The sequence below is a fragment of the Thunnus thynnus genome, chromosome 8 (assembly GCF_963924715.1).
Source record: "Thunnus thynnus chromosome 8, fThuThy2.1, whole genome shotgun sequence".
NCBI classification, from domain to species: domain Eukaryota; kingdom Metazoa; phylum Chordata; class Actinopteri; order Scombriformes; family Scombridae; genus Thunnus; species Thunnus thynnus.
This window is the reverse complement of record NC_089524.1, coordinates 6,993,820-7,016,567: the sequence shown is the minus strand read 5'-3', so window position 1 is coordinate 7,016,567 and position 22,748 is coordinate 6,993,820. Positions and strand designations below refer to the sequence as shown.

The 22,748-nt window shown below is 37.7% G+C and overlaps 1 protein-coding gene and 1 pseudogene across 2 annotated transcripts; both read left to right on the top strand.

The window, feature by feature from the left end:
* The first annotated feature begins 1,675 nt into the window (after positions 1-1,675).
* LOC137188509 (interferon-induced protein with tetratricopeptide repeats 5-like) lies at positions 1,676-5,269 on the top strand (annotated as a pseudogene).
* Positions 5,270-7,254: 1,985 nt separating this feature from the next.
* LOC137187419 (phospholipase A2 inhibitor and Ly6/PLAUR domain-containing protein-like) lies at positions 7,255-21,329 on the top strand. Of its 2 annotated transcripts, none has more exons than XM_067596284.1 (6): positions 7,255-7,565; positions 19,286-19,348; positions 20,205-20,306; positions 20,418-20,582; positions 20,746-20,865; positions 20,992-21,329. In XM_067596284.1, exons 2-6 carry the CDS (start codon positions 19,297-19,299, stop codon positions 21,195-21,197), a joined length of 645 nt encoding a protein of 214 aa, XP_067452385.1. In that variant the 5' UTR covers positions 7,255-7,565; positions 19,286-19,296; the 3' UTR covers positions 21,198-21,329. The 2 variants fall into 2 exon arrangements, with proteins under 2 accessions (XP_067452385.1, XP_067452387.1); XM_067596286.1 differs by lacking the exons at positions 19,286-19,348; positions 20,205-20,306; positions 20,418-20,582; positions 20,746-20,865; positions 20,992-21,329 and adding exons at positions 8,295-8,357; positions 9,231-9,332; positions 9,444-9,608; positions 9,729-9,848; positions 9,973-11,108 and having other exon boundaries at positions 7,407-7,565.
* The last annotated feature ends 1,419 nt before the right edge of the window (positions 21,330-22,748 follow it).

The window sequence follows — 22,748 nt, the reverse complement described above, 5'->3', positions numbered from 1 at the left end:
TGAATCTCAAACTCTTTCGCAAACTTATTTTTTTCCCCCATTTCTTGAAACAAGGCACAAAATTCTGAGAAAAACTAAAGACACAATACTGGAAAAAGGGAAATAAAGAACCCAGAAATAGATTTGTGTGTGCCAGTCCCTCTGAATTCATTGACTTTAAAGCCCTGACAACATATTTTCTTCTTCTTTCTTTCTTTTTTTAAACTGTGGACTTCATTGGAAAAAGGTAATGACACATACAATATTTGGCTCAAAAGCTGATGATTGGTTGTGTGCTTACATTGCCAGGCCACTGTCTATCAAATGTACAAGATAAGTTTTTGACTGTGAATTCTAAATGAATAATGTTTGTCTGAACTTTGGTTGCTTATAAGTCATAATTATTCATTTTATAGAGTTGTTCTTAGTAGTTTAATACCAGGTTGAAAAACAGTGTTTCTGCCTGTCTAGATAGAAGTTTCCAGTCTGTAGTGGTGGAGGAAACAAAGCTTTCTGAAGCACCAAATCAGTGTGAAGCAATAGTGTTGAAAATGGTTCACATCATAATTATTATTACCTCTACCATTACCTCTGACTACCTAGCATCACTGATGGGTGTAGTCACATATGTGCTTTATTGTAACCATTGTTACAATAAAGTTTTGAGGAGTTAAATTGATATTTAAGATTTGAAATAAACCTTTCAAGGACTTTAAATGTGACATTTAAAAAAAGAAATGCTAAAGGTTATGTCTTTATGTGTGCTCATCCCACCAGTCACAGTGAAATGCACAAATACTATAACACTTGCTAAGGAAACTTTTTTAGTCCTGTTTACACTTTATAAAGCCCATTTGTCGCTATAAATGGCCTTCAGTTGAGATGGACCCAAATGCGGGGGGGAAGCCTGCCTGCCTGCACAGAAGCTGTGTGCCATTTTGAAAAAATAAAATACAATTTGATCAAAAGAGAATTTATCAGACATGAATTCTCATCCTTCATAAAATCAACTACCAAACAACGTCCAGGATGTGGATATAGTGTCACAGTTTTATGGTATTATATTTGTTGTAATATTACACATAATCTCATCAAATGTTGAAATATTAACGCATCATTTACAGTGAACTCAGTAACCTTCATTTTTTATTCAAATGGTTTATTGTTACAACAAATCAGAATTTCCATTTAAATATTAGGCAATGATTTATGTTGTCAGTGTGTTTACACACAAACCTTCACCTACTTGATCAAACTGACTGTAGCATGTAAGCAGCAGGTTCTGTAAAAATCAATACAATACCTTTGCATTTTGGAATGAAGTAGCTGCTCTGGTGAAGACAATACACTAGAGAGAGAGAGGGAGAGAGAGAGAGAGAGAGAGAGAGAGAGAGAGAGAGAGAGAGAGAGAGAGAGAGATCCCCATGGATGTTTGTCTGTCCAGCAGCTGAACATTTCTGTCTAGAATGGGTTTTGAGTTTTGCGTTGATCGTCAGTTTCAAAACAAACCTTTGACACTGGTGTTAGTTCTCTCAGTCCATCTGCATACTGTTCTCACTTCCTCAATCTTCATCTAAACCAATCTGAGATCATGTAATGTGACTTTGTCAAACCAAAAAAGAAGAAAAAAAAAAAAAACACAAAACAATGTAAAAATGTCATGAGTCAGCAGGATTGAGGAGCCAAACACAGACACATGGGCACAAGGCAAGCAGGTAGGATTAAGGAGAATTTACAGGAACAGAAAAAAAGGATCAGGTTTCAGGTAACAGGCAGTAACAGGATTCAGGATTCAGGATACAAACTTGGACAGATGGAAAACCTAAGGTCATATGATGGGCAGATGGAGGATTGCAGGTCTGGAAAGTTCCTCATAAATGATTGGGCCAGAGAGAAGTGAAAAGTGGCTGAGGATAGGTACAGAGGGGCAGACTGAGGATTAAGGCAGTCATCGTGACAATAAAACCCATTGCCAACATTTGACAAAACACCAAAGCAACCCAAATGGGCTAAAAGTCGGAGAAAATGAATTTTGTGCCAATCCATCCAATTGGTGGTACTAGAGGAAAAGTCAGGAGATCATCAGAGTCATTGGGATTCATCTTCTGGGGACCATGAATGTTTGTACAAAGTTTCATGGCAGTTTTTGGGATATTTTACTCTGGATTTATATAGTGAACTAACTGACTGGCATTAGAATATCTAGAAAAATACAGCTAGTGTGACCAAAACTAGTATCTGAGCTCAAAATTAAGAAATCTAAATGGATTCTGTGTATCTTTAAGACTTACTGTAACAAATATGCAGAATGGATTTCTTTCCTCATAAACCAGTTGCAAAGCCATTATTTCACAATTATAGAATACCTTAAAGAAATAAAGCTTAAAGAATTGAAGCCAGAATTAAAAACTCAACTGGAACTTTAAAGCAGCGTCAACTTCAACTTTAAAGAGGTCACAAGCCAAAAAGCTTGGTAACCACTGGTTTAATCTTTAATATTATTTTATCATGTTTTACATACATATAAAGTAGCCTACCATAAAAGATAAATACTCAAGTAAAGAACAGTAACTCAAATGTCTTTAAGTACTTTACTTCAGTATCACTATAGATATCTTCAGCTAAACATACTGACTCAATTAATTAGTAGTTAATAAGTACCAACACAACAATGTAAAAATACTTAATCAAAAGTAAGTAAGTAAGGCTTATGTAAACTTAAAGTATCAAAGATAAAAGCGCTTATTTAGCCGAAGAATGCCCCCCCTGTGCTCCACATTATGAATACATTTAGTTGAAATATATATATATATATATTTTTTTTTTTCAGTATGATGCACATGTGGCTGTAGGTTTCTATTACTGGGAAAATGACTCACATCTCATCATGTGGCATCATTTACAGCGTCACAGAAGTTTAACATAAAGAGCAAAAACATAATTAGGAAAATACTGAGTCCAGATAACCGCTGCATGATGAGGTGAGTGGCTGCTTCTGCATTTCATATTTATAATCAGTAACAACATCAACAAACAACAAAAACATTATGAATTCAATGTGATTTGTTTTATTATTTATCAGCTCTCCATTCCCTCTCTTCTCCTCTTTTGCTCCATTCCCTCCTTCCTTCCTTTGCTCTTATTTATTCATTTCTCCCCTTTTCTTTCTTTCTTCTCTCCCACTCTCCTTACCAGCTCAGCATATTACCATACTGGATATGTGTTGTGATATTAGTGATTTTTCTTCTCAGTCAGTGCTGCTCAGAGTCAGTCGACACTGGAAGCTAAACTGGGGGCCCTGCAGTGCCACTTCACCTGGGACCTGGACTCCAACGCGTACAAACTGTTCCATCTCAGGGACACGTTGGAGGACATCGGCACCAAGGAAGGGACCAGCTGGTTGGGTCACATTTACAACCTGCAGTGGTACATTCACTACCAGCTGAGCTCCACTTAAGATGCCCGGTGTTCCTTCAGCAGGGCCGCAGAGGCCTTCCACCAGATAAGAAACACCATCTCAGATGAAGGCCCCTGGTTGGTGGTGAACTACGGGAACCTGGCTTGGCTGCACCACCACCTGGGAGAGGAAGAAAAGAGTCAGGCTTACCTGTCAAAGGTCGACGCCCTGCTGAACAAATACCCAACTCCATCCCAGGACAAGCTCCATCTGGAGATCTATTCAATTCAATTCAGTTTTATTTATATAGCACCAAATCACAACAAAAGTCATCCCAGGGCACTTTTCACATAGAGTAGGTCTAGAACATACTCTTTAATTTACAGAGACCCAACAATTCCCCCATGAGCAAGCACTAAGGAAAAACTCCTCTTTAATGGAAAGAAACCTCAAGCAGAACCGGGCTCTAGGTGGGTGGTCATCTGCTTGATAATAATGAATTGCAATAATCCAGCCTAGAAGTAACAAATGTGTGGACTATTTTTTCTGCATCTTTTTGAGAAAAGATGGGCCAATTTTTGCAATATTATGTGAGTGAAAAAAGCAGTCCTTGAAATTTGTTTTCTGTGGGAGTTAAAGGAAATATCTTGATCAAAAATAACTCCCAGATTCCTTACGGTGGAGCTGGAGGCCAGGGTAATGCCATCTAGAGTAGCCATATCATTAGATAATGTGTTTCTAGGGTGTTTAGGGCCAAGCACAATAACTTCAGTTTTGTCTGAGTTTAGTAGCAGAAAATTGCAGGTCATCCAGGTCTTTATGTCCTTATGTATTACCTAAAGGAAGCATATACAAGGTAAATAGTAGTGGTCCAAGTACAGAACCTTGTGGAATTCATCATTAACGTGTACAAACTGAAATCGATCTGATAAATAGGACTTAAACCAGCTTAATGCAGTTCCTTTAATGCTAATTAAATGTTCCAGTCTCTGTAATAGGATGTGATGATCAATTGTGTCAGATGCGGCACTAAGATCTAACAAGACAAGTACAGAGACAAGTCCTTTGTCCGTGGCGGTCAGGAGGTCATTTGTGACTTTCACCAGTGCTGTCTCTGTGCTATGATGCCCTCTAAATCCTGACTGAAAATCCTCAAATAAACTATTGTTATGTAGAACGTCACGTAACTGATTAGCAACTGCTTTCTCACGGATCTTAGAGAGAAATGGAAGATTAGATATAGGTCTATAGTTGGCTAAGACACCTGAATCAAGAGTAGGCTTCTTAAGAAGAGGTTTAATTACAGCTACTTTGAAGGACTGTGGTACATAGCCTGTTACTAAAGACAGACTGATCAGATCTAGTAAAGAAGTGGTAATTAAGGGTAAGACTTCCTGAAGCAAGCAAGTCTAAAAGCAAGCCTAAAAGACCGCATCCCAACTGGAAAAGCCATGGATCCTGATGAAGTTCAGCAGAGACAAAAAGCTGCTGGCTGCAGATTACTTCCAGAGAGCCATCAGGATGCAGCCAGATGTTGTGGAGTGGCACACCAGCCGCGTCATAGCGTTAGCGAATGCTTATAAGCACTACAACATACCACTGGAAGAAGACATTTTGGAGAAAATGAAAATCGCCAAAGAACACGATCCAGAGAACTTGTACCTTGTTGTTCTATACCTTCAGGCATGTGCAAGGAAAGGAAGAAGAATTGAAGATGAAGGATGTGAGTTGGCAAAAAGGGTGTTGAGAAAGCCTGTAAGCTACAGATGTATAACACCATTACTAATGCTGTACAGAATCTATGTATCTATGGATGAGGCTATTTATTTGGTAGAGGAGGCCCTGGAAAGACATCCAGATGAACGTTATCTGAAGTGGCGTGCTGCAGTGTAACAGGTCATCACTGGAGGAGGCCCACTCTGATTGTCGAGGACGCTGGCCCGGTTTTATAGGGCAGCTTCGGAGCCCTGGCCCTAACTATTTAGCCAATTAAACTCCTAAAATAAACCTTTCAACCTGATTCTATACTGAGATTATACCTCCATCACATGTGCAATGAGCTGACCTCAGCCATTAAATCTGAACCTTTATCATTCTGTTATTTAATATACTCTGAAGTTTATCCTTAGCCAAATTCATCATAATTTGTAATCTAAATGGATTTAAAACTAATGTCAGCCTATCCCAAGGACGGCGCTCTTTCTTACCTTAAGGAGATATCAGAAGACCTCAGAAATGAGCACAAGTCAGGGACTTTGGTTGGAGTGTATAAAAATACAAACTAGTTTTATTTGTTTTTTACAAAATAAGTCTTATAAGATGCAAAAAAAAGAAAACTACAATAACTTGAGTAAAAATTAAGAAAGCAAAAATGAACTAACAAGTGACTACTCAAAAAGAGATTCAAAAAAGAGACCTCAAAAAAGCATCACTCAATCTCAACCCTCGGAAAAAGCTCCCTTGTCACTCTTGGCTATTCTTTTTATAACCATACATCTTCCTCTTTCTTACATTCTTACTTTCCCATATGGGTTTTATCTTTAGGACATCTATCAGTTACATGCTGATGGTATGACTTTATAAAAAAATATTGACTTTTTCTTTAACTGTCACTTACACCACACCCTGTGGAACATTGGAACTTCTTCTTTTATACATTTGAGGTTAAAATTTAAGGATGTCTTCTGCCTGCAGAAAACTGCAGCTTCTCCTTTGGCCTCAGGTTTCCTAACAGTTGGCTATGTTTTTTTTTTGTTTTGTTTTGGTCATTCTTGACAGTTCTAGTTGTGCAAGTTCCGCACAAATGGTGCAAGACATTAAACTATGTTTTATTTATCACAAATTAAAATTAAATAATTTAGTCTGAAGTAGGCTTGAGTGGAGTTTGTCTCGGCCACTTATAGTGGAGCTTTCAACACCAGTAATTGTGTAAACTTATCCCCACATGTTTTACCTCATTGTTAACTTTTAGTACCTTTCTATTTTTAACAATATTGTAGATTCTGGTTTGCATAGATAAGTGCATGAATGTTGATTTTATTTACATATTTTGCTCCTGATGAGATTTGATTCTCTTCTAAGGGAGCTGTATTGGCTCTGTCTGCACATCTCTTGTGATAGTATGAATATTCCCTTTTGTTTTAACCTGTCTATTTCAATATTGTGCAAATAAACAAACAGTGTGTATGTAAACATTTGAATAATGAAGTGAAAATAAACCATACATTTCATGTCTGATGATCGGATTACTCAGACATCTTAAATCACTGGGAATGTTCAGACAAACATATACAAACAAAGCACATCTTGTTGCCAGTGCTGTCAGCAGTTGACAGCCAGTAAACTTGACCCCAAGCTGTTCCCATAGCAACGTAGTATGCATATATGTGTATAGTTAATAATTACAAGTAGTTATTGACTGATCACTTCATACTGATGCAGTGTCTGATCTTAGTAGCAGTGTGTAAGATCACACTGGTAGGTTAACAGACATCAGTTTCTATAGCAACACGGTTAAGGTCAAGAATCTCACTTTTACAATTTTACAGTAACATCGTCATCCCACAGTCCACACAGTAAAATCCACATAAAGGAAGATCTGAGCTGTTGTTATATGTTCATCTGTATCAATTAGCTTCCATTATTACTGTGCGCTCACAAGAAACAAAACTCCCATCAGTGAGTGTTTTGCAGATGATTTACCTCAATGACAGTGCAAGAAGTAGTGAAACAAAAAATAAGGTGAAAGGTTGTGCAGCTTGATGAAGATGGTTGATTTCACATGATTTCCTGCTGCCACTTTAAACATTGTGTAACAACTGCTCATATGAACATCACTTATTATGCCTCTTCTTGGTACAACATTTTCTTTCTTTATTTTGTAACACGTTTTACTCAATAAGATGTTTGTGACCAGAAACACTGATATCATGTTGTCAGTATCATGTAGAGAAGTGAAACTGTGCCCTTAGGCTGTGAAAAAAACAGTGAAGAGGTTGAGACATCATTTGTGGAGGTATAAATGGAACAGTGTTAGAAGTGAAGAAGCGAAGAAGAACAGACATTTCTTCTGGGACAATTTTCAGTTTAGAGTAACGATTATCTTGGAGACATTTCACAATAAATTCAACACATTTTTATAAGTTTTCCTTTTTTTGTTGATGAACTAGAAGTGTTGAATTTTAACTGGGTGAGTTTTATTAAAATTATTCTGAAATTTTATTGATATGCTCAAGGCTGATGTTCATTTTGATGCCTTGAAGGCCTTGATTATAATTCATTATAATAATTTATGATAGTTCTTTAATAATATAATAGATGCATTTGATTCTATTCAACTTAACTTGTGTATCATGTTGTTTCATTCCTCTACTGAGGTGTAGCTGTTATCATTATCAGACTTTCACTTCTTAATGTTGACAACATTTTATGATCCAATATTTATTTAAATTTTTTTATGGAACTTTTTTCTCATCATTTCTCAACTTACTGTGCTAACTTACAGTAGCTTAAAAATGTTTGAAACAGTTTGGACATATTTTACCATCGAATAGCTCTGGAGTATAAAATCTAACCTGCTGTTTCGTTGTGTTTTTTTGTTTGGTATCATTTACATTATCATTTTTTATTTTCCAATTGTTCAAAATACTATTCTTTTTAAAGAAATTATTGTGCTATGATTAACAATTATATTATAAATTATATTTATATATGTATTCATCCAGACATTACTGCAGGTGAAAAAGACAAAGAGTTGATGGCTTGTTGAACTGTGTATTGCAGCTGTTTACAGCAAGAAAGTTTATTAATTTTGCTGGTTTTAAGGTAAAAAAAAATACCCCTGGTATTCAAGTGTGACCAGTAACTTCCTCTTTTTAAACACAAGTTCACTATATAAAATATTCCCTGTAATCTGCAGATTTACTGATCATGATGAAGCTGATCCTGTCTCTCACTCTCATCTGGACACTCTCCAGCACAGGTAACCTCACTCACTCTTAAAACAGCATTTCTGCAGGTACCTGTCATGTCAGGTAGTTCATATTTCTGCTATTTTTTTAGTTTGTCTGCCAGGTGCTGACTTTTGTTATCATCATCATCATTTATGTTTTGTTTGTTATATCATCTGTATAGCAACCACAGAAATATACAAAATGATATAAAAACACTAAAAAGACTAATTTGCAACAGCAAATGTTTAGAAAGAAACTTCATGCTGCACAGATTTTGTTTTTTTATCAACATAATGAAGAAACATCTTTTATGGAGCTATCAAGTTACAAAAAGTTCACTGTCAACATATTTAATGTGTTTTTCCTACAATATTCACTCATGTCAACTAAAGCATGATTAATATTTTTATAGTAACATAGCACTTTGTTAAGATAAGGGAAAGATGATGGTCTTGGTTAAATAATAAAAACATCAACACAGACTTGAAGAACAGGACATGTTTACTTTTTCAATACTAAAACAAAACCACAATCTTTCCCCAAACGTAAGTTTTTCTTTGTTGGCCACAGAAATGTCCCAGTTAACATCATTTTACATAGTGTTCTTTCACTATTCTTTAAACATTTTTAGAAAGAGAGATAATGCAGATGTCACCATGACAAAAAAATCTACATCTAAAGGCTGCAGCCATTTAATTTGATGACTGATTTCTGATATTTTATATATTTGTTAAGAAGAATTTATTGGATTTATTTTGTCTTAAATATCATTCTGTCACTGTGTGTTGTAATTTGGGGTTGTCTCTCATCAGATTAACTTTGCATACTGTATCTGTGTTTATATGACAAACAGGATTCATGTTGATTGTTCAACTCATACTTATTTATTTCATAAATTGCAGCTGAAGCTGTTGAGTGTTGGTTTGGTCAAGGGACTGACACAAAGCAACAGGAATTACTTCCATGTAACTCTACTGAGATGTGTGCAACTGTTGCCTTTCAAGGTATCTGTGAAAAGTATAAAATTAATCAGATTTTACCTGAATATCATTCACTTATTCAGTTTTAAACGGGATTTCTGAATTACAGTGTTTGGTCTGTGTTTCACTTTACAGGATATGAAAATGAGACTGTCACTCAGGACACCATCAGGTTTTGTTTGTCACCCTCCATTTTCAGTGAAGGAAAGCACACATTTTCATTTAATGATGGTTTTGGAGGTGGGTCTGCATCTGTTCATGTGTGCAACACGGATGGCTGCAACAATCAAGCCATTCCTCGTAAGTAAAGAGAAAGGTTTCCCTTTTTAAAGACACAAAATCACATTCACATGTAGTATCAGTCTAATCTTTTGTCGTCTGTCTTGTACAGTTTCTGCCATGTCTCCTGTTCTGTTTCAGACCCTGCTGTTCAGAAGAAAAACAACCTGCAGTGTTTCACCTGTGATAATCGATTCTCTGCTGCGTGTAACAAGACATTACAGTGTGTGGGAGTGCAGGACCGCTGCATTAGTGGGACTGGTGAGCCCTCATGATCCTTTTGTGCCTCAAAACACATTGCTGCCTTCAAAATGACCATTTCCTGCTGATTAAATTTGAAAAAAAAAAAACAACTGTGGTCTAACAATGATTTTGTCATCCGCAGTGGGAGATATTGATGACGAGGGCGTAACATTTCCTATCTTTGGATGTGTCTCTGCAAACCTCTGTCAAGTTGTTCCTCGCTTGGAGCTCCTCCTGGATGCTAAATTCCTTCATGCACCAAAATGTTGTGGAAGCAGCTTCTGTAACTCAGCCTAGTCTGTCAAACTGAATGTGATGCCTTTGCTGTTTGGACTCATTATTCGTATCATCTACTAGAACAAAGAGAAACTAACAAAATAGCAAAAGGACACATGTAGTGTGTGTTAATAAGCCAAATACGTCTATCATCTTCTCACACATTTACACAGTGAAATGTCTAACATTTTGAATGTTTTAGCTTTGTAAATAATTTTAACCATAAGCGCAGCATCCCAGTAAAAAAAAAGTTAGCTAATGGTAATCCTGTCTGGTTCAGTAACAAATACGTCTATTTATAAAATGATAACTTCCTTATTGAGTTATTTGAAGAAAACCAAAACAGCAGTGTTGTTACTTTATATGTAACAAGAAGATAATTATTTAAAAGTTAAAGTACCCATCAAAATAAGTACTTGCAGTGCAGATGAAAAGAGTATCTAATTAGTGAAGACTACTTGAGTAGTGAGTAACTTCACGAGAACCCCTTATTCATGAGTATACCAGGTCAGTTCTTGGTCCAATCCTGTCCTCTGCTGCATCATTTCTTACTTTGATATTGTTTCAGTGTTATGCTAACGAGACAGCTGCATCTCTCTTTTAATCAAAATAACTCTGTGAAGTTAGACACAATCCAAAATTGCCAGGACGTTGCAGTTATGTTGTATAAGCATTAACCATTACTGGACTGTATGGACTGTAAATCTTGTCTCTGTTAATAAACAACCATATACATCCATCTTTTATTAAGTTCGTATCATCGTGTGTCTCCATCCTCTGATGAAGAATTTGAGATTTAGTTTAAAGTTCTGGAAAAAGGTAGTAAGACACACTTTGAGTGAAGATTTTATTTTTAATGCCGGGGATGAACTTTGACACCGAGGATAGTGAATGATATTGAACTAAAGGTAATAAGTAGACAAGGTCAAAAAGAGTCTGTCATCTTATATCTTCTGTACTGTTGCAACCAGCTAACATTAAACAGTATCAAAGGACTTTAAATCTAGTCTACATGATTGAATCTGAGAGAACATGAGTGTCAATGTTCACACCCACATGCACCAAGATCAGTGTTTAACAGTGTCAACTTAGTTTGGGAGTTTAATCTGAGTGACTAATTCCCTTTAAAAAACTCTTTAAAAAAGACTTTCAGCATAGGCAGCAGAACAGAACCAGCTAAACTAGGAAAGGTAATGATGCTTATTCACTACATTACTGAAGAAAATGAATCATAAAATAACCAAGACTCATGTGACTCTGAGTGCATGAAACTAAACAAAAGTGTCAATCTTACCTGAATAACCTTAAAATCTTTATTAATTTGTTGCACAGCCAGAAGTAAATAATACAAACACCAACACCAACCTACACTCAAAAAAAGACAAAGAATTACATAATACTCCAATGGTAGCAGGGACAAATAAGTTTTAAGTCTACTGGTCCTGCATATGGACAGAATATATCTGCGGCCAGTTAGAAGCAACCTGTACTCACTGAACAGGGGGTGACTACGGTCAGCCAGGACTGACTGGGCTTTCTTTGTGGCTCTGACTTTGTACAATAGGGAGAATTCCTCAACTTCCATTACTGCACATTGTTCTAATGCCTTCCAACTTACTCCTGTTTTTCAGGTTAAGTGACCTAAACCAGTAGATAAAAGAAAAGGTTAAAACAGACTCAATAAAACAAGAATAAAATATTTTCATGGAAGAGGTGTCAACGTTAAAACTTCTGAGCTTTCAATAAAAGTACATATGTTGGTGAGCCTTTTCACAGACAGCATCAATGTTAGAGTCAAATGTTGATTTGTTGTCAATTATTGTCTCCAGATACATGTGCTGTTGGACAACTTCAACAGCCTGGCCATGAATAAATTAGAGTATAGAACAAATAAAAGTGGTGAGAGGACACACCCCTGAGGGGAGCCAGTGGAAGATAAAATGACATTAGATAAGATGCCACTGACTCTCACTTTCTGAGGTCTATCAGTTAAAAAGTCAAAATATTAACCTCTTTCACTCCTGCCCCCCTATTATAGACCCATTTTTTGGGGGGACAGGGGATGTTTAGGGGGAGATAGCAGGTCAACAGTATATGCCACATAGAAGTGGTATACATCGTCTGACAGTTGGGAACCTGAAGATTAATTTGAGATGCAGCTGTGTGTCAAGGTTTGTATCAAGTATATGATGGCCATTCCCAGGCTCAATTATGTCTCATAAGTTGGTGCAGCAATTTGGGGGTTGATACAATTTGTTACACAGATTTGGTACAAAATTTAACCATTTTTGACCACTCCACAATTGATAAAAATAGTCAAAAATCCCTTCAGAATACCACATTAAGACACCAAGACCTCGAGGAACACCACAGAATAATCCATGCTGTGATTTGGTATCAAAAACATTTGACATTTGGAGATTTCTGTAAGAATTGCATTTTTCAGTGATTGGATGGTGAGCACTTCTGTTCTGGAAATTGCTCAGAAACCCCCTTATTGTCAATATACCTATGAAAGCCATACATCCTCTGAATGCCCTCGGTCTCTAGTTTGTGGTTGTAAAGTTTCATGAGGCTGTGATTATCAAAGAGGTCACAACAGGTCATTTTATACACTGCTTTCGCAGCAGATAAAGCATGCTTGTCTCGTGCCAAGGGAGGGAAAACATTTAGTTTAAGCCGTGTTTCATATAACCAAATCATATCAAAACTACGAATCACATCATTTATTAGTAAGGCGTTGGTAGACAGTAATCTGATATTTATAAAACCAAATTTAAGCGTCTTGTTGTAGTGATCAGTAATAGTCAGAACTGTAGAGCTACTACTAGATTAAATATTAATTGGAATTAGACGCTTTGTATTATTAGACAGTTTTGAAGGCTTGTGCTTGGGATGGTATGAGGTCACATTTTTGATGACATTAGATGTTTGGTGCTGCTTATTATTAGGTTTCTCTTTTTTTCCCTTAAATGTGTCTCTGTCCAGGTAGGAAAAGGAAAGGAAGAGGGATGAAGGGTTTGCGAGGGGAGGGGGCTTTTCATGACACCCCACTTTACAACACACACACACACACAAAGATGTACACACTCAGGTACACAAATGCACTTGCACACGTAGGTCACACTTCTATACTGAGATACACACACAAAGATCTACACTTACACGCAGGCACTAACACGCATGCACATGTAAATAGGTGTATATTAGTTTTAGATTTAATTGTGCGGGTGGACAACCCACTGGACACTGGTGACAATGTGTTCTATGAGTTATCCAAAGTCAGATGGATGCTGTTTCTAGAAAGACAGTTTGATGTTGCATTTTTTCACAAAACTATGGCCTAAAAGAGGCTAAAATGTTCTGCACAGCTGCACCGTCAAAGTATAAAATTAAATTAGTTAAATTAGTCCCACCAGCTAGTAAAGGTGAGCTTTTAATCACTTTATGTACAATATTGCTACTGGGATCATTGAAGCATTGTCTTAACCTGTAATAATACATCATACTTTACTCATACTATACTTTATAACTAAACTTATCATATATAAATATATATGTAGTGGAGTAAAATTTTGGAGTACTTGTACTTTACTTAAGTACAGTGCTTTAGTGCTTTAGTAAATGTTCTTACTTTCCACCACTGGTAACAAAGACCCTTTATCTACCAGACGTGGCTGGAGTCTCTAAAACCTGTACAATATTCTTACTTTATAAGTGAGTAACAAATACTCTGAAGTAAAAGCAGCCATCGAATTGTTTCAGTGCTGTAGGTACCAGCCAACCTGCATGTAGTAAAAGATTTTCTGCTTATGAACTCTGCAGTGTTTTATCATGCTTGCTGATGACTTGTTGCAGTATGTTTCTAATTTTCAGGAGAACGGTGTATGAATACAACTGATGAAAAAAAAGTTTCCATAATCATTTTTGTCATAGTATTTGTGTATTTCACTGTGACTTTTGGGATGAGCACACGAGAAAACACATAACATCTAACATTTCTTTTCTAAATGTCACACATTTAAAGCCCCTGAAAGGTTGGTTTCAAATCTTAAAGAGGACCAATTATGCTCATTTCAGCTCTAAATTTTTATTTTTGGACTCCACTAGAGTAGCTCTGCATGATTCGTAACAGATGAATCAGAGATGTGGAACTTTACTGTCAATTCAAACCAAACATTTCCTGCTTTACTGCTTCAAATTAAAAGCTTTTAAGTGACGAACTAACAAGAGACTATTATTGTGAAGAATTTACAGGAAGTAAAAACGTGTTCCTAACTGAATTAGCGGAGCTTCGTTAGCGGCACTAAAAACCGGTGGAAACAACAACATATGGAGCTATTTGGGGCTATTTATTCAGCAGATCAGTTAGAAATGATGCAAGGAGGAAGAGTACAAGCAGAAACAGCCACAAGGAGATGTTTTATGAAGAGCTGCAGACAACCAGCACACCTCCAACAGGTAAACTACTTATTTTAATTTGCTGTGCTGTGTAATGGAGTCTACTTCTAGAGCGGTGCTGTGCTACTCCCAGAGCAGAGCAGCGAACTCACGTGCTGTGCATGTAGCAGATGTCCATATTAAGAAATCCGTCATGAACTGACATCAGCTTGGGCTGAAAGTAGAAAAAACTGTTGGAAACTTAGCATTCAAAGCAGTCTGAAGCTGCTGCTTTTTGCTCACAGGGATTACTGCTATATACATTTACCTCGTTATTTGACACGTCGGCCACTTTTAACATGAACATCCGACATTGTGACGTTATATATATATCCACCAAAGTCCAGGTTCTCAATACCTGCCACGTAGTCTTCAGGTGGGAATGCATCCATTACAGCTTGACAGTTTGAAACAAACTTGTGTAGCCTCCGGTTTGAGTCACTGAGGAATGCCTGAGTCCTCTGCAGGAGGTTGATGGCCTCAGCTTCAGTAGCTAGAGACAGAAGCCCATCATCCACATAGAAATGGCGCTCTACAAACTGCACAGTGTCCGCTCCATATTCTTGTTCACCCTCCCGGACAGCCCTTCTTAGCCTGTAGATGGCAACAGCTGGAGAAGGGCTGTTGCCAAAAACATGGACCCTCATCCTGTAGTCGATGACATCCTTTTCCATGTCATTGTCTCTGTACCACAAGAATCTTAGTTAATTCCTATGGTCTTCGCGGACAAGAAAACAATGAAACATTTGTTGGATGTCCGCAAGGATAACAACCTGTTCTCTTCTGATGCGGATCAAAACTCCCAGAAGAGAATTGTTAAGGTCTGGGCTGGTGAGGAGCACATCATTCAGAGAGCCACCAGAATACTGGGCACTAGAGTCAAACACCACTCTGATTTGGCCTGGCTTTTGTGGATGATAGACACCGAAAGTTGGCAGGTACCAGCATTCTTCATCGTCTGTCAGTGGTGGGGCTTGCTCAGCATGGCCGTTCTCAAAAATCCTCACCATGAAAGTGATGAACTGCTCTCTCATTTGGGGTTTCCTACCCAGTGTGTGTTGCAGCGAGGCGAGTCGATTGAGTGCTTGCTGACGATTGTTGGGTAAGCGTTGCCTTGGCACTCTAAACGGGAGAGGAGCAACCCAACGGTGTGTCTCGTCTCTATAAACTTCCTTGTCCATAATGTGGATGGTGGAGAGCCGCATCTGGTGTTGGTATTTCAGAGCGATTATTGAGTATTTCATCACACTCAATAAGTGCCGAGAGAGCAAGACTGACCTTTCCATCAAGCGAATCAATTTGAAAACCGTCTGCTCTTCTCCAAGACATGTCGACAGTACCAGCACAGGTTCTTAAGGAGTATGAGGATGGGTGGCTCTGAATGTTGAACAGCTCAAAGAAGTTTGACTTAGCCAATGAACGATTACTTTGGTCATCAAGTATGACATGTATTGATGGCCTTGTCGCGCTGACCCTGAGGATACACTCTGACTAGACAAATATTTGACTGCTGGTGTGTTAAAAGAGTGTTCTCCTTCCTCCCCGCCATTATCTGATGAGAATAGAGAAGACTTATGAATTTGTGGTGCTGCGCCCGGGTGCATAGCTGTGGTGTGACAACTGCTGTGGCACTCACTACACTTCACCATGGCTTTGCAGTCCTTAGCCAAGTGGGTTATTGAGGCACAGCACTTGAAACATATCCAGTTTTCCTTGAGGAAAGCCTTCCATTCATCAAGAGTCTTTGCTCTTAAGCCTTACAGACAGATATTGGGTTCCTTGTGCCTGAGTTCTTTAAGGGGGGCGTGTCTGGTTTCCAAAGGGTACCACTTGGAAGAAAGAAATTGGGGTCATTTCTTACACGTGCCTCATCGCAGATGAACTTAGCAAAGAAGCCAAATGGAGGGAAACAGCCCCCATTCTCTTCTTTATACCGTGAACCATGGGAGATCCACTTCTCTTGCAAGCCATAAGGGAGTTTCTCAACAATGGGACTGATGCCATAGGCCGTATCCAGGTATATTAAACCCAGGAAGTAGCCTTCCTCCTTGGCATACCGAAGCTCCATAAGAAGGTCTCTCAGCTCCCTTAACTTGGTGTAATCTTTGGCAGAAATTCTAGGGCAATTGTCCAATTTTAAATAGAGCATTCTCTATAATTTCTGGTGAAGCATAGCAGTCCTGAAGCCGTCCCCATGCCTTCCTTAGCGCTGCCTCAGGGTCCCTGATGTGCACAGAGCGCATCCTTTTGACATGCTCAGAGGATTCCTTGCCAAGCCACTTTGACAGCAGATCCAATTTCTCACAAGCTGTGAGACAGAGACCTCTTATTGCACTGTTGAATGATGACTGCCATGCCCTGTAGCTTTCAGGCCTATCATCAAAATGGAAGAGACTTGTGCTCACCAAGTCACGACGAGCTAGGTAACATGCAAAGTCTTCTGTTACAGGTGCAGGGCCAGTGGAAGCTGCAGTGTGCTGGGGAACACAGGACTGGGCTGTAAGGCTTATGGATGGGTGAGCTGACCTGGAATCCCTCTGGTGCTCACTCTCCCTCGGAAGGGTAGCTATCCTCCTGGGGAGTGATGCAAAGGTATTTACAGATAAATCATGAGCAACGGGTGGTCTACTGTTCCTGCTATGTCGTGGGTGTGGATAATCTTCCACAGGACTTCCCCATGTGACGAGGCTTTCGCCAGGAGCATGTAGAAGTTGGGAGGTAGAAGGAAAAGGTGAGCCAGCATGTGATGAGTGGAGTTTACTCTGTTCTTCCATGTATTCACTTGTGCGCTCTGCAACATCCCTTTCCAACACTGGCTTCCTAATATTGTCCAATGTTGTTCGCTTTCTCCACTTCTTCAGCTGCCTCGTTGAAAGGCTAGTGTTCCCAGTTCTGCTTCCAACTTAGCTTTTCACAAGTGTAACTCTGCTTCCTTTTGAGCCTGTTCTATTTTTAATTGTTCCTCCTTCTCTGCAAATGCAGCACGTGCCTTAGCCGCTTCAGCCTTAGCACGGGCTCTTGCTTCCACACTGGCAGATGAGGATATTGTGCGGTTACTCCCCATGCTGGACACTGAAGCACTGTCACAAACAGTGTGTATGTCAACATTTGAATAATGAAGTGAAAATGAACCTCACATTTCAGTCCGATGATCAGGTTACTCAGACATCTTAAATCACTGGGAATGTACAGGCAAACACACACACAAGCAAAGCACATCTTGTTGCCAGTGCTGTCAGCAGTTGACAGTCAGTAAACTTGACCCCAAGCTGTTTCTATAGCAATCTAATATGAATAAACGTGTATAGACAATAATTACAGGTAGTTATTGACTGATCACTTCATGCTGATGCATCTGATCCTAGTAGTAGTGTGTAAGATCACTCTGGTAGGTTAACAGACATCAGCTTCTATGGCAACACTGATAAGGTCAAGAGTGTAATTTCCTCTATTCAAAATCTCACTTTCATAGTTTTATAGTAACATCGCCGTCCCAGTCCAGACAGCAAAATCCAGATGAAGATCTGAGTTGTTTAAAATGTTCATCTGTATTGATTAGCTTCCATTATTACTGTGTGCTCACAAGAAACAAAATTCCCTGCAGCAAGTGCTTTGCAGATTTACCTCAATACCAGTGCAGGAAGTAGTGAAGCAGAAAGTAAACATCAGTGAAAGGTTGTGTAGCTTGTTGAAGATGATTGATTTTACATGACTTCCTGCTGCCACTTTAAACATTGTGTAATAATTATTCATATGAACATCACTTTAGCAACACTTATTTCTCAGTAAGTTGTGTTTGATCAGAAACACTTATTCTATATTGTCAGTAACATGTAGAGAAGTGAAACTGTGTCCTGTGAAAAAACAGTGAAGGTCATTAGTGGAAGTATAAATGGAATGGTTTTAGAGGTGTTAGTTGCATTCTTTTCAGTTTTTTAGTTACGATTATCTTGGAGACATTTCACAACAAATTAAACACGTTTTTATAAGTTTTTCTTTTTCTGTTGATGAACTGGGTGTGTTGAATTTTGACTGGGTGAGTTTTATAAACATCATTTTAAAATTTTATTGATATGACGTTCAAGGCTGATGTTCATTTTGATGCCTTGAAGGCCTTGATGTTTTCATTATAATAATTTATCATAGCTATTTAATAATATTATAGTTGCATTTGATTCTATTCGACTTCTAATGTGAATGATTTTGTCTCATCTCTGTACTGAGGTGTAGCTGTTATCAGTATCAGACTTTCACTTCTGAACATTGACGACGTTTTATGATTCAGTATTTACATTTTTTGATGGAACTTTTGTCATCTCATCATTATACAACTTATTATGCTAACTTACAGTAGCTTAAAAAATTGTGAAACAATTTGGACATATTTTACTGTTGAATAGCTCTGGAATATAAAATCTAACCTGCTGTTTTGTTGTGTTTTTTGTACAGTGTCATTTATATTACCATATTACCACCAAAAGATATTATAGTGCTATGATTAACAATTATATTATAAATGATAATAATTTATATATGTATTCATCCAGACATTACGGCAGGCGAAAAAGATGAGGAGTTGATGGCTTGTTGAACTGTGTATTGCAGCTGTTTACAGCAAGAAAGTTCATTCATTTTGCTGCTTTGACAGTGAAAAAATACTCTTGGCATTCAAGTGTGTCCAGTAACCTCCTCTTTTTAAACACAGGTTCAATACATAAAGTATTTCCTGTAATCTGCAGATTTACTCATCATGATGAAGCTGATCCTGTCTCTCACTCTCATCTGGACACTCTCCAGCACAGGTAACCTCACTCTTAAATCAGCATTTCTGCAGGTACCTGTCATGTCAGGTAGTTCATAACTCTCCTAATTTTTTCACCTCTACTGTTTGTCTGCCAGGTGCTGACTTACGTTCAAGTTCAGGTTCATCATCATCATTTATGTTTTGTTTTATATCATCTGGTAACCAGAGAAATCTACAAACTAATATAAAATATTAAAAAGACTAATTTGCAACAGCAAATATGTTTAGAAAGAAACTTCATGCTGCACAGATTTCATTTTTCATCAGCATAATGAAGAAACATCTTTAATGGAGCTATCAAGTTAAAAAAACATCCACTGTCAACATATTTAATGTGTTTTTCCTACAAAATTCACTCATGTCAACTAAAGCATGATTAATATTTTTATAGTAACATAGTTATAGTTATGTTGAGGGACTCAAAGCACTTTGTTAAGATAAAGGAAAGATGATGGTCTTGGTTAAATAATAAAAACATCAACACAGACTTGAAGAACAGGACATGTTTACTTTTTCAATACTGAAACAAAACCACAATCTTTCCCCAAACATAAGTTTTTCTTTGTTGGCCACAGAAATGTCCCAGTTAACATCATTTTACATAGTGCTGTTCTATTCTTTAAACATTTTTAGAAAGACAGATAATGCAGGCGTCACCATGACAGAAAACTTTATATAGTTGTTGAGAACTATTTATTGGATTTACTTTGGCTTAGATACCATTCTGTCATTGTGTGTTGTAATTTGGGGTTGTCTCTCATCAGATTAACTTTGCATACTGTATCTGTGTTAATATGACAAACAGGATTCATATTGATTGTTCAACTCATACTTATTTATTTCATAAATTGCAGCTGAAGCTGTTGAGTGTTGGCATGGTGAAGGGACTGACACAAAGCAACAGGAATTACTTCCATGTAACTCTACTGAGTTGTGTGCAACTGTTGCCTTTCAAGGTATTTGTGAAAAGTATAAAATTAATCAGATTTTACCTTGATGTCATTCACTTATTCAGTTTTAAATGGGATTTCTGAATTACAGTGTTTGGTCTGTGTTTCACTTTACAGGATATGAAAATGGGACTTTCACTCAGGACACCATCAGGTTTTGTTTGTCACCCTCCATTTTCAGTGAAGGAAAGCACACATTTTCATTCAATGTTGGTTTTGCAAGTATGGCTGCATCTGTTTATGTGTGCAACACAGATCGCTGCAACAGTCAAGTAATTCCTTGTAAGTAAAGAGAAAGGTTTCCCTTTTTAAAGATAAAAAATCATATTCACATGTAGTATCAGTCTAATGTTGGTCACAGTCAAGAGGAATAAGAAAATGGCACGTGTTCTGTTGTCACTTTGTGTCTTGTATAGTTTCTGCCATGTCTCCTGTTCTGTTTCAGACTCTGTTAATAGGATGCAAAACAACCTGCAGTGTTTCACCTGTGATGATCCATTTTCTGCTGTGTGTGACAAGGCAGTTCAGTGTGTGGGAGAGCAGGATCGCTGCTTTAGTTGGACTGGTGAGTCTTCATGATCATTTTGTTCCTCAAAACACACTATTGCTGCCTTCAAAGTGGCCATTTCCTGCTGCTTAAATTTAAAAAACTTTTAAAACTGTGGTCTAACAATGATTTTGTCATCCACAGTGGATGATGACAAGGACAGACCATTTCATACCTTTGGATGTGTCTCTGCAAACCTCTGCGAAGTTGCTTCTCACTTTGAGTCCTTGTCTGAATTGTCACTTAGTGAACCAAAATGTTGTGGAAGCAGCTTCTGTAACTCAGCTTGGTCTGTCAAACTGAATGTAATCCCTCTGCTGTTTGGACTCATTACCCTTATTGTCTATTAGAAGAAAGATAATCTAATAAAATAGCAAAAGGACACGTGTAGTGTGTGTTAAGAAGCCAAATACTTCTATCATCTTCTCACTCATTTACACAGTGAAATGTCTAACATTTTGAATGTTTTAGCTTGATAATTATTTTAAATAATTTAAATACATCTATTTACAAAATGATAACTTCCTCACTAGAGTTATTTGAAGTAACCCAAAACAGTAATGTTGTTATTTTATGGGTAGTTAACAAGCAGATAATTATTTAAAAGTAAACATACCTATCAAAAGTACTTGCAGTGCAGATGGAAAGAATATCTAATTAGTGAAGACTACTTGAGTAGTGAGCAACTTGATGAAAACTCCTCATTTATGAGTCTATTGGTTCAGTTTTTGGTCCATTCCTGTTCTCTGCTGCATCATTTCTTGCTTTGATATCATTTATCAGTGTTATTCTAACGAGACAGCTGCATCTCTCTTTAATCACAATAACTCTATGAAGTTAGACACAATCCAAAACTGCCTTAGTGCAATAAAAGAATCAATGTCTCAAATATTTCCATAACTTAACTATGATAAAACAAAATTATTTTTCTTGGTCCAGAAACTTTACACAAAATTATTTATATTTAGTTGGCCTGCTTGCCCAGAATTTTAAAACCAGTGTGATATCCATGTTAAATCTCAGTCCTGCTTTTTCCAACAAATGAACATTACAAAGATCAAACCTTTACCTCAGTTTTAAAGGATAAGGCTGGTAATTTTCTATATTTTTCTTATCATCAACAAATTTCATGAGCAGAGCAGGATTCATCCTACTTACAAGTATTATGTGTGTATCCAAAACCAGATACATCTTATTCCTCTGTGCCGTAGACCTCCGTTGTCCAAAAACTATTAAAAACATGTCAATGAGCCACACCGCTACACTGGGTGACATGTTCCTTTGCCCTGAAGACAATGGTCACAGAAGTTTGTTTGGAAACTGCTCCAAAGACTAATAACAGCGATCACAGTTTCAGTCTCAGGAGAGTTCCTTGTATGGCAGACACCACTGCACATGTGTGGGAACACAGTTCTGTTTACAGAGCTTCACTAGCTTGTTGTGCTACATATCACAACCTCATATGACAAGCAGTATTCAACCATCTGACAAGCAGTTCTTACAGAGTAAAGCAAATGGCATGTATAAAACACCTTTCCACCTAAATAATGAACTGAAGTAAGCACTTACTGAAAAGAGTGGAGCTATTGAATTGTCTGTAATGCCTGCTGTGACTCTGGCCATGTACAGCTGATTTTCTTGATTAAAGTTAAAACTCTGAATCCTGCTCTGTGTTTTTACTGACTAACCGTAGTGACCCTGCCTTCCTATCAAACATACAGTCCTTCAACTCCTCCACAGTTTCCAGATTTTCAAAGAAAAGCTAAGGCTATTGTTGGGGGAGAGCAGAGGTCAAGACTGCATTCTGCCCAGCTAAGGAGAGAAAGGGAGAGAAAAACCGAAAAAATGCTGACTCCAATTCACTCGAGAGTTTGATATAAGCACATGTGATGTTGTGGTTA

What these genes read in the sequence shown, in the direction of transcription:
- LOC137187419 (XM_067596284.1), top strand. Translation starts at nt 19,297, where the DNA reads ATGATGAAGCTGATCCTGTCTCTCACTCTCATCTGGACACTCTCCAGC. An exon ending in TGCAACTGTTGCCTTTCAAG is followed by an intron (nt 20,307 to 20,417) that starts GTATTTGTGAAA and finishes TTCACTTTACAG; the next exon opens with GATATGAAAATGGGACTTTC. An exon ending in CAACAGTCAAGTAATTCCTT is followed by an intron (nt 20,583 to 20,745) that starts GTAAGTAAAGAG and finishes GTTCTGTTTCAG; the next exon opens with ACTCTGTTAATAGGATGCAA.